We start from the raw sequence: 18,879 nt of genomic DNA on the forward strand, positions 1-18,879 counted from the left end.
AGAAAATAGCAAACTGTCAAAGCACCATACTGACAGAAACTATAGCATCTCAGTTTAAACACTGGCTGCAATGAAGAATCAAATTGGGCATGCTTACGCATGCTCTACATAGTAGTCTGTGGCACTTTTATCTGCTTTGTTGTAAAGAGTCTTTGAAATCCATGAAGAACATGTGGAAGTCCTTGTAATGAGTCTGCATATCTTTAACAGTCATTTTTCTTGTGTGCAACAGAAAGGCAGGACCTGGCTGTAAGCAAGTAGTATTCATGGATGCGAGGAAAATGTGGTACCTTCAAATTCTCACTTACTACTGGAATGTATAGCATACATAAGCAAGTATAGGGAGCAAACAGACATCTTGCTGGTTTTGCAGGTATGGAGACAATACAGCCTTTGAAAGGCAGTTCTAAAAACTAGCTACACAGTAAACACATCTTTTAAAAATTTTAGGCAGCTCAAAGACAAATTTGGAAGTATTAATTCACAGAACTGCTATTTATATCAGATTTACAATAATTACAGAATTAAAGGAATATTAAGAACATTTCAAAATTCTTTTTTAAGGACAGACAATTCTTTTTTAATGTTTATCTATACTTGACCCTTGTTTGAACTACCAACATTTCAAATGAATTCTGAGTAAACTTATTGCCTACTGAACTGGGTAAAACTTCTTTATGTGTAAAATTAAAGTAGTTTGGCACACAGAGACCACTATACGCAGACATACATTGTGGATGGACAACCTAAATATTCATGCCGGTTCTCTGCTCACTGAGCTATTTCCAGTATTTTGGTAAATTCTGCAGGAGTACTCTTCCCATTTCTTGGGTTACAAAAATACACTTTTCCTCAAAAGCAAAGTGACATGAAAAATTAAAGTTTGATGTGAATGAAATGAAACATTGGCACTAACAGTTGATCCTGTTATTGGAAGAAAAAGCTTGCCTGTGCATGTTTTCTGTATTTGTTCCTTAAAAAAATTCACATATTTCACATTGCTTTTTTTCAAAAGATCTGTTTTCATTGTCAGTCTCTTGCTTCTCGGTGTAATATGATCTTATATTCTGAATTAATATGGCAAAAGTTTAATTAAAGACTAACAAATAAAACAACACAAGACAAATTTAAAGGCAGGCAGGCACTCAATATGTGGTAATATTGGGGAAAACAAAAAGACAAAGAAATTTGAAAAACACCACTTCTTCACATCCTGAGAAAGCAGAAACCTTAATGCACAGAATCATAGAACTGTGCTTCATGGGCAGAAATCCAGGAGTTTCTGGTCCATCTTATTTGTGTTTGCATTCTTCAGTCTTCCTGTTCAAAGCAGAAAACCGGCATGTTTGCCTAATGCTCATCATGAATGGTCAGGATTTCTTCAGTGCGGCGATGTGATTCCAAGGCTTTCACGGTATAAATGTCCTGAGGCAGCTCAGATTTTCGTCTAACAAGCGGCCGTTCTTTCCTCTGATCTCTCTGTAGCTGAAAAGAAAAAATCAAACATATTAAGATTTTGACTTGCATGCTGTGCTATATGCTGACTAACAGTGTTTTAACATGGAAGGTCTTTCTTTTTTGGTCTGCCCCTGGAACACATTAATGACTACAAGTTATTAAGGATCACAAGGGAACTCCACATAATCGATCCTAAGTATTTGACTATTTCAAATACACAGACAATCAAGTGTGTCTTCTCTGGTTATACTGTACAGTTATTGCCTGAAAGAAACATTTTCCTGTTCGCTCACTTTCAAAAATTAAAATGTTGGCCGCTAACACTCATCATTTCACATAGGTAAACTACTGTATGTATTGTAGTACTGTGTATTGCACTACAAGAAGAAGTGGCTGATCTTACCGGAGTAGCTGCTTCTTCTACAGTCTTTTTTAACATTTGAACATCTTCTATCAAAGGAACATCTGTCTCCATTGCTACAGGACTATTGAGGCAAGAGGAGTCAATGTACACAGGGTACTGGTTATGAAAAGAAAAAAAAACCAAAAACAACCCTGGTCAGGTGACACCAAAAGACGTCTGCCCATTTGGCATTAGGTTTTAGAAACCAAACATTAAAAGCCATAAACATAAAATTTCTGAAATATATATACTGAAAAAAGAAATTACAGAGAATGCAAGTGTTTAGAGGTAAGAGTGCAGGTCTACAATGTTATCATAACAGTGGTCTTTACTAAGAAAAGGTCTACCAGAGAACTGATATTGCTACATATTTTGACATTTTTCACTTAGACAGTACTTTATACATTTTGTAATACAAGCCATCGTATGTGCAGTATTCATTAAGATGCACATGTTACGTTCCTAGGATTTCCAAAATGTACTATAACTACATATTTGTGTTTCAAACTGAACAGTAAGTTATCCTTTTATTAAAAATGCAATTTTTTTTTTTTTTTTTAAATAAATGTATCTTTTTATTAGTTTACCTGAAAACAACAACAAGAAAATGCTTGTGTTCTTTTCACTTTTTAATCTGGCCTTAGAATATTCTGCTGTGTAAACAAATGCAGCTTGCTTTTAAAGAATAAATTAAGTATTTTTCCAAGTCAAAATTATTCCTTCGCAAACATAGTACGTGTGCATTTGTCACACAAAACTGTGTTCTAAAGTTAAGTGTTTTCTAGAAACTTAAAGTACTTTGCCCCCACTGCTGCTTTACAATAGAGGCAAATAGTACACAGGGCATCACCAGAAAATAAAAGCCTAAAAACGTACCAATAAAGCGGCTGAATTTCTGATATAAAAAAAAAACATGCCTTCCATGTTTCTAATGCATGCTTCTGTGTGATGGGTGAAGCAACGCGCTGTAATCAGCACATGCTCCCAACCTCCTCCTCTTCCTAATGACAGCAAAAAGCATCAGGAAATAATAATTTTACCACATATTCCTGGTACTGTTTTTCTTGTGCTTTCTATTTGGTTTTGCCAGTTCTCATATAAATACAAAAGTAAATAAACACAAAACCAACTACATGTTGTGAAAAGTTTTCTATGATTTGGTCTTTCAAAAGGAATCATATCCCATGATTATTGTGGAAGACCACAAATGCTGAGATGGCATGCACAGCTGGTCTTCTATTAAAATGATAGTTTATATCTGTCATTTTTTAATTAAAAAAAAAAACTATTTTACAATATGTGTGTAATCATAAAACATGAATCAATATGTGACAACTATCCTGAGAGTATTCTGTAGGCTTTTAACCTTTTATTTTCTGACGGTGCCTCATGCTCCATTAGCTTCCACTGTGATAGTGAGGGCAAGATATCTTTAAAAATTAAAATAAAACACTTACCTTAGAACAGAATTCCATATGGTGAATGCATATATAACACGTTTGCACTTCGATTTGAAAAATACCAAACGTATCCTTTAAACTTGTTAAGAGTAAACAATAAATCTTAAAATAATGATTACCATTAACAATTATATTTAGACAACGATTATGAAATGATAAATTCTCTTTATACTAACAGTTATAACTTTCTAATTTCTGTATATGTAAAAATGTTTTTCAAATGCTCAGACCTCTCCGTGCATCTCTCAGTGTTTTGAGCCCTTTTTTTTGTTCTTCTTAAATCGTGTAAAATCCTTTTCTTTTGTTTTCTTTTAATAGTTTGTAAGTATTTATTTCTATAAGATGCTTTATAACATTTGCGAAAGTTTTTTACTTTTGATTATTATCGTCTTTGTAATCCAACGGGACACTTGCGCTCTATCTACAAGGGTGTGTGCTTCCACCGAGACCACCTATCAGTTACTCTCCATATACTACTAACATACCAGACAAATTAACAGCTTTGAAACTCAGAAGGCGAGGAAAGAGAAATGGACTTCGAATGTGTCCAAGACAGAGATGTTTAAAGACTGCTCTGCCAACTATCATCATGAGCAATGTACAGTCCTCGTGGACTAAACTTGACGAGTCGGGGGCATCTGCGCGATACCTTCACGAGTACTGAGAAAGCTGCCTGATGAGCTTTACTGAAACCTGGTTTAAAAATACCGACTCAGATACAGTTGTTGAAATGGATGGATTTGATTGTGTACGGCAAGAGAGAAATCCCGCTTCTGGTAAGCAAATGGGCAGTGTTTTCCTTCACATTAACAAAAGGTGGTGCAAAAATATCACTGGCAAAGACCACATCAGTAGGCCGAATATTGAACTATTCACCGTCGGACTTCACCCATACTATTTACCACGAGAGTTTAATAAGTCTGCTACTTATTATTTATGTTTATCTTTATATGTTGGTTTTGTCATTTGGTGTGGACAGCAAGGAAAGAATTTCATTGTAGAGGGAAACATGTTTCCTTACTGTGTACATGACAAACTTGAACTTAATTATTTGTGACAGTAGTTTACATACCGCCGCATGCTTATGTGGGAGCTGGAGCTGAAATGATTCATGAAACTGTTCAAAAACTAGAAATCAAATCACATGGCTCTTTCAAACTTGTGATTTTAATTTATGCAATCTGGAATAAGTATTACATTACCATCAAGACGTGAATATTAATACTAGAGTGAACAAAACACTAGACAAGTGCTATGGAAACATTTCTAGCACCTTCATATTGCATCAAAGAGCAGCCGTGGGCGCGTCTAGACAACGTCGTTGTTCACCTACTACCAAAATACAAACAGAAGCTAAAATAAAAAAAAAAATAGCCATACGAAAAAAACAAAATTGGTGCAAGGACAGTATAGAGAAATGTTTCTCCTGTACTGACTGGGATATGCCGACATCCTCACAGTCACTTAAGAAGGCCAGTTTCGCTGTAAGTGAATATATGAAATTTTGTGAATCAATGATCAGTAAAGAAAAAACTGTCTAGGTGTACCCCAAAAGTAAACCATGGATCACTAAAGAGGATAAAGCATTACTATTGAAAAAACAACATGTTCATCAAGTAAATAAAACAGAAGAAACACTAATTTTAGAGCAAAGGATTAACAGGTTAATCAAACAAAATAAAAAGATGCACGGGGGAAAAAAAATCAAGAGGTGATTTAATGATAACAATCCAAAGCAGGTTTGGAAAAGACTACAGAATCGCAGGACTGGGTTCTAAAAAGAGAAGCTTTTAGCAGATTAACTTAACTTTAACAGATTTAAACAAGTGATTTCAGCACCTAAAATGCAGAAGCAAAGGAGATGCTTTATAAAAACACCAAGAATTCTGCTGTGATAGGGTTCCATTTATCTGATGTGGAGAAAAGCTTGTGGTGCACTAAAACAAACGGGGCAGTGGAGGCCAGATGGCATATTAGGTTGGCTCCTAAAGTCTTGCTTTAAGCAGCTCTCTCATTTTTTTTTAATTTGCTTTTTACGTGGTCTCTGACCTGTGGAATTGTACCTAAGCCATGGAAACAATCAGTCATTTACCCCTGTTTCTAAGGTTTCCAGGCCAAGCAGTCTGAATGTCTATAGACCAATGCAATTAACCTCTTTTTCAATGAAATGCTTCAGGTGCAAAATATTTTAATGACAGACATAAAAGTCTTTTCAAGATAATCACTGATTTGCTTACTGTGCAAACAGAAGTGTTGAAGATGCTCTGCTTGTTATCTTACATCAAATCTATACTTTCTTTGATTAGCCTGGTACATATGTCAGAGCACTATTTCTTGATTTTTCTTCAGCATTCAATACCATACAGCCTCACGTACTGATTGGAAAACAGAAGAGTATGAATGTAAACCCATTTATCACATTATGGATTCAGGACTTTCTTTTAAATCGTTCACAAAGACTCAAGGTATAGGATGCTTTTTCAAAAGTCATTCATTCAAACACAGGAAGTCCGCAGGGGTGTGTCTTATCAACATTACTATTTACTCTGTACACAAGTGACCTAAGACAGAACAATGACCACTGCTCCATTATCAAATATGCAGATGACACCATGCTCATAGGACGCATATCTGGGGAGGATGAAAGCCACTATCTAAATTAAGCGAACTGTATGGTAAACTGGTGTATTAAAAATTCTCACACTGAACGTAAAAATGACCAAAGAAATTAAATTTGATTTCAAGAGGCAGAAATTTGTATGTTCAGCCATTGTTGTTCTGGGGGAGGAGGTAAAAATAGTAAATGAATATAAATACTTAGGAACTAACTTAGATAATCTTAACTGGAATGCAAATACAAAAAAACATTCGCTAAATGCAATTAGCATTTATGTCTCCTTTGCAAAGTCAAACTGTTTAAAGTAGGCAAGGACCTCATATTGTCCTTTTATAGCAGTATGATCCAGTCTGTTAACACTTTCATTTTCATTGCCTGGTTTAGTGGTCTAACAAACCAAAATTTAAAAAAACTCCAGCACATTACTAAGCATGCAGCGAAAGTTATTGGGACTGATGTATTTCATGCTTTCTTGTGTAAACTAAATAAACTATAATTGCTTTAACTATACTGTGTCAAGGGTAAGAGATCATGACACTAAGCAAGTTACTGTGATAGTGCTTTAATTGGGAAAAAATGCGTGTAAACAATACAACTATACCTCAAAGCACTCTGGAATGGCATTTTTCACAAAATAAATGCAATATTTAAAATAAAGGTTGGTTCTTTAAACTATTAATTTTTATACTAAAGGTTGTTTCTAATAGCAAAAAAAAAACAAAAAAAAAAAACAAGTGTATATGCTTTTGTGGTAAAGTGAGTTTAAGGTCCATGGTGGCGCAGGATTATAAACAAACACAGTGCAGCTCAGACTTGTGGGTGTGTGTTACTGCAAAGTCATGTGGACCCTGAATGTTCAATGAAGAAATTGGGTTGATTGTGTATTTATATGCAAATGTGGCCTGTTCAGTCAGTTTCCTAATTTTTGCTCTGCAGGTTGCTGGCAAAAGCTATTGCATACACAAATGAACAAAGGAGTCTGAGCAGGACAGAAGGGAAAGAAAGAAAAAAGGAAAGAGAAAAGTGATCAAACATTTCAGAACAGTGATATGCGGAACAGACTTGGGAGTATGTAAAGGGTAGCATTTTATCTGCTCATTTTTTCTTCCTGGAATATTAACGAATATTGGAATCTAGTTGCTGGAGCAGGAAAGAGGTGGAGTCTGCTGGTGAGTTTTTTGAGATCATACAAAATGAGAGGTTTGCACCCTAGTTTTTCTCTGTGGGTATTGACAAATGTGGCAGAGAGTCAGGAGGGGAATCTGGGGTGTTGCAGTAACAAATCCAGAGGGAAGTTGCAATAGTCTTTGTCCAGGAGTGGCATTGTGACAGCTGGGCTCTGTGCTACAAAGGCTGCCCTGGACTTTGCTACGCTTCCTCTTTGAGTTTCCGGATTAGATGGTTTGGCAGGAAGATGTGGAGGATTGGTTGAGAGCTTTTAGTATTTATAGGACTCTTTTGGTATTTATGAGCAATGGTAACACTCGTTTTTTTGGTTATCTATGTATTTATTGTTGTAGAACTACACTGTACTACAGTAATCCCTCCACGATCGCGGGGGTTGCGTTCCAGACCCCCCCCGCGATAGGTGAAAATCCGCGAAGTAGAAACCATGTTTGTATGGTTATTTTTATATATTTTAAGCCCTAATAAACTCTCCCACACTGTTTATAAATATTCCCAGCAGAGTTATACAGCATAATCCCTTTGTATTCTCTTAGATATTAGGTAAGATTCATTGAAATTATGTATATAAACACACTGTTTATATACAGTAAAACCTAAATATTATTTTAAAGATATTGAGTGTCTCCGATATCACATGTTACAGCCATTACGATAGACAGGCCACCAGCAATAAATACGTACAATGCAAGAAAAATAGTATACAGTAAATGTGCGTACAGTGACACTAAACGTACGTACATGTACTAAGTACTGTAAGTAGAAAATTAATTATGGTTACTCACCAACAATGACACGATGATTTGTCCGATAACAATGAGTTTAATTTTACTGCACAACAAAGGAGAGCGTTACAGCTCTTCCAAAAGAGCCACTTCAGGCGATTGTGTAGCACTGCCGTTCTTCCTCTTCTGGCAGTCTTCAATCCAAATCCCTAAAGCAGATTCCATCCAGACTTCTGCCTTATTACATCTACTTACAACTCGTTTTGCACCCTGGTTAAAAGGACACTGCGGCCGTAGATCTTATATTCCTTTCCTACTTTTTAAATAAAAGAATCGTAGCCTTCAACAAATCCAAAGCGTTTACCTTTTCGCAATCGTTAACATCTTCCGTTTGCGCTTGGGCACGGCCCCTGAAGCAGTAGCAGATCGTTTTGGAGCCATAATGAAGGGCTTGACTATGCACAAAGATAAACACAAAAGAGCACAACTCTTTACACAGCGAAACACGTTGATGCTGAATGAGCGAGACGAGACTTCCTGGTTAACACTGTATTCAGCACGCAGGAACTTAACTGCGTGCTCTGATTGGTTAGCTTCTCAGTCATCTGCCAATAGCGTCCCTTGTATGAAATCAACTGGGCAAACCAACTGAGGAAGCATGTACAGGAAGTAAAAGACACATTGTCTGCAGAACCCGCGAAGCAGCGAAAAATCCGCGTTATATATTTAGTTATGCTTTCATATAAAATCAGCGATAGAGTGAAGCCGCGAAAGTTGAAGCGCGATATAGCGAGGGATTACTGTACACTTATTCATTTGTTGAATACTACATTATTTTATGTTTGAATAAAACTGTATGATGCACTTCTTTGACCCTATCTTGTTGTTTTGTGTCATCTCTGAACTAGTCCATCCCTGTCATGACCATTGGTTTCTCGAGATCAAAAAGAGAACAAGGCTGTGGAGAACCAAGTGTATCACAGCTTTACAAAATAAATTACAGGTATATGAAAACATACTTAAGCCTAAAACTTAAGTCTATCAGCACTAGAGCATGAGCTGCTTAATCAGAACTTAATATGCAATCATAACACATGGATGAAAGAATAGTACAGATACGAGGGCTTTAGCTCTCTCATTGCCTGGAAAGCCTTTCACCAAAAGTATTTCCTGTAACAACAATATACTTCCACTACAAGAAAAACAATTATTCTGGTAGGGGAGATTCCTAACAAGTGTACACAAATTTAAACTATACTGTGTTGAAGAGGGGAAAAAAATGAAGATATAAAATGTTACTCAATTTACCTTAATCAAAAATTAGATTTACATAACATTCCTCAATTCAAATGTTCACTCCGTAACACAGGGACCTTATGAACAAAATCACAACTGAAAATGGTAACAGCAAGCATGGAAGAATGAAAATGATGAAGAGGAATATAATATCAGTTATTACAAATCTTTCTAGTAATACAAAGTAGCAAAGGAGGAGGTGCTGCACACTGTATGTTAAAATAATATTAAAGCACAACAGACCCAACAAAGAAGAAAACAAATGTTCAGAACCACTGTGGGGTAGGATAGCAAGCAAGCTAAAATTCCACAATTTTAGTGAGTGGAATTTGTTACAGGCCAACATATACTGCTGTGTCAAAACAATATTATCTGTGAGGCAAAGATAGTGTGATGATATTTATTTATCTAAATTCCTACAATGCCAATCTAGACCTTGCTTGTCCTTTATTTCTCTAAGATTATAAATAACAATGCTAGTAATCCCAGTCTTATTCTCGACGATTGATCGTCTGCTAAACCCAGGTAACACAAAGGAATGCCTCCTAAGTACTTCCAGTAAAACCTGTGAGGCTATTGCTGTATTTTTCAATCAAAAAATTTATATTAGAAATAACATAGGATATCTCCCCAAAATAAGGATCCTCCTAAATCCCAGCATTCTGTTATAAACAAATTAAACTCTTTTCCTAGGACAGATTTACAAAAAAAATAATATCTCAATTAAAACCCTCCACCTGCGTCCATGATCCAATACCAACAAATTATTTCAAAGAAGTATCGGGCGTGCTAATTGATAATGTTCTTGAAATGGTAAATTCGTCATTAGATACAGGGGTCTTCCCAGACTGTCTTAAGACTGCTGTAGTTAAACCCCTACTTAGTAAACATAATCTTGACCCCTTGGCTCTTGAAAATTTTAGACCCATCTCTAACCTGCCTTTCTTAAGTAAAGTTCTGGAGAAGGCAGTCATTATGCAGTTAAATGACCACCTAAATAAACATGCTATTCTTGATAAATTTCAGTCGTGTTTTAGAACAAATCACAGCACAGAAACTGCACTCGTTAAAGTAGTAAATGATTTGCGAGTGAATGCAGACAGAGGCCATTTATCTGTTCTCATCCTCTTAGATCTGAGTGCTGCATTTGACACCATTGATCATAATATTCTTAGAAATCACCTTAGTCAATGGGTGGGCCTCTCTGACAGTGTCTTAAGTTGGTTTGAATCCTACCTGACAGGGAGAAAATTCTTTGTTAGTTGTGGTAATTACAACTCGAAGACACATGATATCCAATATGTTGTTCCACAAGGCTCTATCCTGGGTCCCCTGCTCTTCTCAATCTACATGCTTCCATTAGGTCATATTATCTCAGGGCACAACGTCAGCTACCACAGCTATGCTGATGACACACAGCTGTACTTATCAATAGCACCCGATGACCCCGATTCTCTTGATTCACTAGCACAATGTCTGACTTGCATCTCAGAATGGATGAATAGTAACTTTTTCAAGTTAAAGAGAAAACTGAAATCTTAGTGATTGGCAATAATGGATACAATGAGGCTATTAGAAATAAACTGGATACATTAGAATTAAAAGTCAAGACGGAGGTAAAAAGCTTAGCGGTAATTGTTGACTGTAATCTGAATTTTAAATCGCATATTAATCAGATCACTAGGACAGCATTTTTTCACTTAAGAAACATAGCTAAAGTTAGACCTCTTATATCACTGAAAGATGCTGAGAAATTAGTTTACGCATTTGTTTTCATTCAACTAGATTACTGTAATGCACTCCTCTCAGGACTACCCAAAAAAGACATAAATCGTTTGCAACTAGTGCAGAATGCAGCTAACTAGGAAAAGAAAATCCAAGCACATCTCCAGTTTTGATGTCACTACACTGGTTACCTGTGTCATTCAGGATTGACTTTAAAATTCTGCTTATGGTTTATAAAGCCTTAAATAATCTCGCCCCATCTTATATATCGGAATGTCTGACACCTTATATTCCAAATCGTAACCTTAGATCCTAAAATGAATATCTCCTTAGAATTCCAAGAACAAAACTTAAAAGAAGTGGTGAAGCGGCCTTCTGCTGCTATGCACCAAAAATCTGGAATAGTCTGCCAATAGGAATTTGCCAAGCTAATACAGTAGAGCACTTTAAAACACTGCTGAAAACTTATTACTTTAACATGGCCTTTTTATAACTTCACTTTAACTTAATCCTGATACTCTGTTCAGTTCATTATAATAACTATTCATGGCGGCTCTAAAATCTGTACTGACCCCTACTCTCTCTTCTGTTTCTTTTTCCGGTTTCTTTGTGGTGGTGGAGGCCACCACCTACTCAAAGCAAATTTAATCCTGATGCTCTGCATATTTAATTAATTATCATTACTATTCATGGTGGCTCCAAAATCCATACTAACTCCTACTCTCTCTTCTGTTCTTTTCCCGGTTTTCTGTGGTGGCAACCTGCACCACCACCACCTACTCAAAGCATCATGATGCTCCAACAATGATGGATAGATTAAAAGGCAGAAGTCTACGTGACCATCATCATCAAGTCCTTCCGTGAGAACCCTAAATCCAAAGAGGACTGTTTCATTTATGTTAGTTAGAATGCCCAGAGGGGACTGGGCGGTCTCATGGTCTGGAATCCCTATAGATTTTATTTTTTTCTCCAGCCGTCTGGAGTTTTGTTTTTCTGTCCACCCTGGCCATTGGACCTTATTCTTATTCTATGTTAATGTTGACTTACTTTACTTTCTTACTGTGTCTTTTATTTTTCTATTCTTCATTATGTAAAGCACTTTGAGCTACTTTTTGTATGAAAATGTGCTATATAAATAAATGTTGTTGTTTATAAAACGGATGAGACTGCAAAAGAAAATGATTGATTTGTTCTGATCACAACAGGATTCGTCTTACAAAACACACACACACACACACAAAAAAAGAAAAAATTAAAAATGTAGAAAGTCTATTCTATTGGTATAAGGAAACACCTATAAAACATGGGGCAGGGGGATTTGGCAGTATCTTGATGTTTTAAATAATTAACGTTACACCAAAAAAAGAGATCCGTGCCCAAAACAAACTTATTTCACAAACAAAAAATGGAAACAAAAAATATTGGCCTAAAAGGGATGAATGCAGATATTCTTGAAATCACAAAAAGAAGATTACCCTTCAGAAAAATAAAGCAAAAAAATCTAAGCCTATAGAAAAGATGGAATCTAGGGATGAAAATGAATCAGAAAAGTTAAAAATTAATCCTCAAGAAGAACTGGTATGAAAGCAGACATACAGAAAACAATTGTTTTACACTTGATTTCACTAAAAAGAGCAATATGATTCAAGATGCCTCAAAAACAGACATGTAAAAATCATTGAAAATGAGCAGCAAATAATTACATACTTAAACGTTTGTTTAAAGCACGTGTTAATTGTGTAGTTTTATACAGTGAAAATTGTTTAAAACCTCAGACTGGATTGGATTATAATAGTACTGAGAAGAAAAAAAAAAAAAAAAAGAAATACATTTATAAACCTTTAGAAGACATATTCAAGTAATCACTTCAGGCAGGATAAGTACTAGATGAATGGGAAGATGATTCCAATGCACAGGAATAGTGACAATATAGATTCGAGTAATCAAAGACCGGTAAGCTTTACATGGGTTGTAAATAATAAATGTATGAATATAATTAACATATATAATTGCTTTTTTATTGTCTGCTCATTTTATATAAAAGTAAATAAAGGGCATTCATCAAAATGATCGTTATGACGATTTTAACAGTAGAGCTTTAATCCTGTAACACTGACATCATTGTACCTAGGGTTGGGTATTAGCCCTGATGTCCCAAATTGATTCAATACTGGTTCACAATGCCCCAATTCGATATCAGTTTGATCTTAACTGAATTAACATGCACTGATATATCTGAAGTGGTGGCTTTTATAGAGATTACGTTAATGTACAGAGAACATTAATATAATGTGACAAATTTCCGTAACAGCTTATTTGAAGGGTGTCTAGATGTGGTGTAAAATATCACTGCTTTTTAAAACAGAAAACTTTCACATCCACATCAGAGTCCTCACATTTTATGTAGGGGGGCTCCACGTATTAATACAATGCAATGTCATTCACTTTATAAAATATCTATATCATCTTGTGAATAATATTAATGAATGATCAAATACTGCTTCGTAAATAATAAATGCTATTCAATAACATATTCATGTGTTATTAATCTCCATGTAGAATAAACTCCAACTAAATTGTTAACCAAATTTCTTCCTCTATTGGACATTTCAAATAATATGAATTAGGAGACTCGTGTCTTTCTATAATTGTACAAGTTACAAAATTTCAGTTGCTCATGTGTAGCAGTAAGATTAATCAGTCTCAAAAATGTGCCCTTACAGTTCCTCCTCAGACAAAAAGGAAGTGTTTTAAACCGAGGATCTAGAGCTCATGCAAGCTGATGGCAGCGTTGGATGTATGGAACATAACTGGTCATCGTGACTGACAATGCCACTAATATGATCTGTGCTGTACAGTTTATAGAGATACTTCACACCAGCTGCTTTGTGCACATGCTTCCTTTGGCATCGCTGGTTGCCATAAAAATTCCGATAATTGCCGACTTGCTTGGTCGGGTGAGGCGTGTTGCAAGCTTTTTCCACTATAGCAGTACAGCTAGCCACGTGCTTAAAGAGAAACAGCATTTATTGAACTTGCCAACACACAAACAGGGTCTTGAGGGGAATTTTACAGCAATTGGAACAGGTTTAGGGTTATGACTCTCATATCCTATAACTATTCTGTAGATATAAACAAGTAAGTTAAACCCAAAAATGCTCTCTTTTCAACCATATTCAAATCAATACTGAACTGGTCTCTTCAATTTACTTATTACAAATAAAAAAGTGAACTGGTGTTCACTAGATACAAATACACAGAGGCCAATACTAACGTAGAAGCAGAGAGAATATATATTTTGTCACCATTCTCCTCATTTTGTGCTTTCATTTACATGTATCACTGAATGTGATTGCTGGCATAAGCAGCCGTACAATAAGCTCTGTCAGAGGTAAGCAGCTAAGTTACCACAGTTTGCAACTTCAGGCATTTGAAGTATGTATCGCTTCCAAGGAGACACAGAACGTGTCTCACAATTGTCAGTTAGTGGTGGGTTTGCATTCCATCATTATTCCCTTTCTAATTCCATTAAGTACTGCATATTTATGAAAAACTGTGGGAACTTTAAGAATGAGGTCAGATGCTGAATTTACAATTCTAATATGTGTGCTACATTCTCTTCTTTAGAATGTCTATAGAAAATTGCCACAAATTTAGAGTTATCACAGATAATTCTGGCTGAGGATAGTTCCAGATGGGTCCATAACACCAATGCCCGAGTGTTAACTGCTCTGGAGACTTCCATTTTATTGCAATTAAATGTCAAATTAATGTCTGCTGCTACATTACCAAGCAAGAATAATAGTTTTTGAAAGGGGGTAAGAGAAAGATTGGAATTGTCTAATAAAATAAAAACACATGAAAAACAAATAAGATTACAGGGTAGGGGAGAGACACAATCTGTGAAGACAATTAAACTGAATGAACTACTAACATTTTTAGAAGATGATTATACCTTGTATACAGTCATAAATCTGTACATTTGGTTGACCACCTCAAATGTCATATGACAAGGAAAGGGTTATTTTCACCTCATCAAAATGGACAGAAAGGAATACCAAATAAAGATGCAATATCAAACCCTTGCTATCCTGTAATAGTAAGCAAAAAATCTAAATGTGTGGATGGTTAAAGGAGAAATTAACTGAGCTCTCTAGGGGCTTGTAAAGCAGCAAAAAGTAGTAAGCAATATAAAAAAACAAAACAATTTAGATTATATTAGGAGCTGATTTCCTGGAACGTGCACAACCTTAAACTGGCAGGGAACAAATACTTGAATACCTTTGCAAGACCATGGCAAGAAGCTAAAGGACTGACTTCTAATTAGTAAATCAAATTTATTAAAACTGGGGGTAACAAACTTCTAATCGCACCCATGTAAAGGTACCCAGCCTTCTTTCTATACTTTGCCATATCAGAAGTATAGGATGAGTCTCACTGTAATAAAGATTCAGATTCCATACGAAATTACATTTTACTGTAACTTAATACATATGAAGACTAACTAATTGAGGTCACAGGCAGTAAACAGGAGATTGTACAAAGGTTTAAAACAAGTGCAGGGAAGTTAGGAGAAAATATTTTCTAAATGCTATTTGGGATTACTGGATGGTCAACCACACGACTAACATGGCATAACTCAAACACTGAAGCCTTTTGTATGGTCAGATCGAAGACATCCCCTAACGTCTATGCCTAAAAGAATGCCTCAGACGCCTATAAAGATGGACATAAGACCATCAAAAGCCACTCTGAACTATCGTAAGACAACTGCACAGTGTTCCCCCCTCAATGTTTTCAGGTATATGCAGTTTAAAAACATTTTTAAAACATCCCAAAATAAAAAATTAATAAAATTGAATGAATCGCACACATGACTGTTGAACTACAGCCAGCATGAATGATCCCAATGTCCACTGTTTTTAAAGTCACTGGCTGCAGCCACCTTTCCCTCTCACTGTGAGTCATTCTGTAGTATCCGTGGTGTAAACATTATCCATGCTTATAGTATAGATATAAATATAACTTTTATTTTCCTTAATAGAGTAAAACCTTGCTATGGATTCTTTATCCGCAGCTGCAAAAGTGTAAGGCATTTCAAAACACCCATTATCTGCTCGTGCCTATTCACAGCTGTGCACAGTAGAGAAAAAAGAATTCTGAGCAGCACCTCACATCAGCAGCAATAACAGGTCTGTTAAGTGCATAGATCTCCAAGGGCTGCATGTGTGTTGCACTGAATGGATTATTGTGTCTACACTGTGGCAAGCGGCATGGGTATCCTGTTGAATCTCATTTTTGATTGGGGCTGGGGTTTGTAGTTGTTCCCTGTAAATGAGTAATTTCCAGTAAGTGTAATTCATAAGCTTGCACTGGGCCCCTGTTCTTTGCACACAACCCCAGTCGCTACCACAGACAAGATGGTATAGCAAGATCTTCAGATTAGCGCTGCCACGGCTGCTCATGGCGATTGGTGGAGCCCTAGAAGACGATAAAACTTTACAATAGAGGAAGTAAAAGTCATGGAAGTAAAAGTCATAACAAGCTTTCCATACATGAAACTGCAGAATGATCCTTACAGAGTTTGATTTGCAAGGGTGGTGGAGGTAAGGAATATACCCCTTGCAGATACAGGGGGACTACTGTACCATCCTATAGGTTTCTTCAGTTGTTTGTAGGAATAAATACATACAGCATTTAGAAGTCAACAAAACATATTCTTTCATTTTATTATAATTCTTACGTATTAATATCTCTGTTGTGTTTACTGGGGACGGATGTACTATAGTCTTTTCCAGAATGACTGCAATTTTATAAGACCAAATTCCAAGGGGCCATGGGTTCCCTGCTAGATGTACCCTTGCTTGTCAAACGAAGATCTGTTAGGAGAGCACATTGGGGAGTGTGGTGTGTCTGTACATGTTATTATGCATTTTAAGATGGGCATTTAATTTTGTTTCCCATCTTAGGCAGGCATTTACGTTTGCTTCCCGTCTTCCTAATAATAATTGGATACCCTCTGGCTGCAAGTAACCGAAAAACCAGGTTTAGAAAATGTGAGACAGGTGGTGTTCATCAGTTTTATAGCATAATCATTACAATTTTATATTAAAATAAAGGACTGAACTAAAACAATGCTACATGCAGAATTTTGCAATGTATACTGCTGTTCAGTCACCACAATTGCTGGCCAAGTATAAATTAACCACACCAAATGTGATCACAAATGCTGTTTGGACAATTAAAGATCAGTCCAAATATCATTTGAGTGACTGCTGTGTCTCTGTTCGCACAAATAATCTATAGCAAACATAATATTTACGAAAAGAACCTTCACTACCAAGGGCGTGAAACCCCAGGATAGGGCTGTGCGATTTCTTTTAATTAAATCATTTTAATTCAAATTAACCTCATTAGCATTACATTTTATTCCCCAAAAAATATGTAAAAAAAGTTGCATTTTTTGGTATGAAAAATGTTATTAAATCTCAAATGTATAATAATGATACAAACAATAATAGTAATGATGAATAAAAACAATAATATGAAATGAATAATAATAACAAAAATAAGAATAGTAATAATACTACTACTAATGATGCCAAAACAGTATATAATCTGAAAATGAGTCCTTTGTATGGTAAATCTTAAAGCACAGTGAAAGACAAAATCCAGCTTCACAGTCAGGACAGTAACAGTGTGTTTCTTTTTGGATTTTTCCAGATTTATCAGTTTTTGAACAGCACAGTGCACAGGTATGAGTTGGATTCTGTTTTTTCCCTGTTAGAGGTATATAATCAATAAAATGTCTAGAAATAGGATGGCCTGCATTGATCTGCAATGTGCTAGGTGGACTGTGTCTCTTTGGTGGTAGTGTGAACGGTGAATGTGCGGCAATGATTTGTTCTACAAGCTGGCATGTAAATTTTGCATGAGATACAGTTTCACCAACATTCTGTTTCTATATCAAGAATACATTCCAAATCTGCTGTTCTACCAGATGACAAAATATCCTTTTGCAGAATTTATTTTGTTGCCTCTACATAATGGGAGAGAAAGTCAATTCTCGATCCACACAATCTAAGCCGCCTTTCATGCTATTTTATTTGACCACAGCACAAGAATTTGTAACCTGCTTGCTGCTTTTTGCTTGTACAGTGACTGTACAGTGCTAAGACAACAAACATCTTTATCTTTCCATTTCTGCACAAGCACTTTATCCTTTTGTTAAGCTACTAGCTCACCTCACTGTAATTTAGCTCTGCCAAAGTCTTTAGGCATGCCACATTGGTTGGGACGCACTGTTCCATATATGTCAGTCTTAACTGTGCAGCAAGATGTCAAATAGCTCTGGTGAAGTATAAAAATTGCCCATGGTTACACAGTAACCTTGATCTAGCACAGCATCTATCAAAGTCAACGACGACAATGTACTTATTATATTTCTGATCAAACAATGTATCACATTTTAAATTCACAAAGTTTGTAAAACCTTATGCCAAATCTTGCTTTTTTGACGCGATGTACTGTATCCATGACAGTCTGCTCTTATAAGCCATGAGACTTTCATCGATGCCGATATCATGGTCCAAAATGTAAACGTTCTAAAATTTTGCTACAACGGCCTAGTATATCTTCTAAATTTTCTTCAGTTTGGGTGCTGGATGGGTATTCTCATCAAAGTCTTCATTGTTGGTAAAGTGCAGATATTTCATAATCAGTGAAAACCTACAGTCGAACAATTTCTTCAAAGAATGATGTTGCCAAAATTTTGTTCTTGGACTAGTACGATCACTGCTGATTTTACTACATGTCCTTGCAATATCAATAAGCATAAAAAGGCTCAAATATCATCAACAATTACCGGTTTCCATCCTTTTGAACAGGAAAACTGCTTAGGTGTATGGTTATTTGCCAGACACTGTTCAGCATAAAGATTTGTCCCGACAACAATTCTGTCGATCAAGTCATCATTCACGAATAACTTCACTTAAACAAGTGGATCTTGGC

At 36.0% G+C, this 18,879-nt stretch overlaps 1 protein-coding gene across 5 annotated transcripts in view; it reads right to left on the reverse strand.

Annotated features, from left to right (window-relative positions):
• Positions 1–250: 250 nt before the first annotated feature.
• ppp2r5ca (protein phosphatase 2, regulatory subunit B', gamma a) overlaps positions 251–18,879 on the reverse strand; it is a 147,242-nt gene continuing 128,613 nt past the window's right edge. For 3 of the 5 annotated variants that reach the window (XM_039740962.1, XM_039740960.1, XM_039740963.1), the window contains one exon: positions 251–1,485. In XM_039740962.1, the coding sequence (XP_039596896.1) occupies positions 1,410–1,485 (76 nt within the window). In that variant the 3' untranslated portion in view covers positions 251–1,409. Of the gene's footprint in view, positions 1,486–1,861; positions 1,979–18,879 lie in introns of all 5 variants that reach the window. The other 2 variants (XM_039740959.1, XM_039740961.1) reach the window with 1 other exon arrangement.

The sequence above is a fragment of the Polypterus senegalus genome, chromosome 18 (assembly GCF_016835505.1).
Source record: "Polypterus senegalus isolate Bchr_013 chromosome 18, ASM1683550v1, whole genome shotgun sequence".
NCBI lineage: Eukaryota > Metazoa > Chordata > Cladistia > Polypteriformes > Polypteridae > Polypterus > Polypterus senegalus.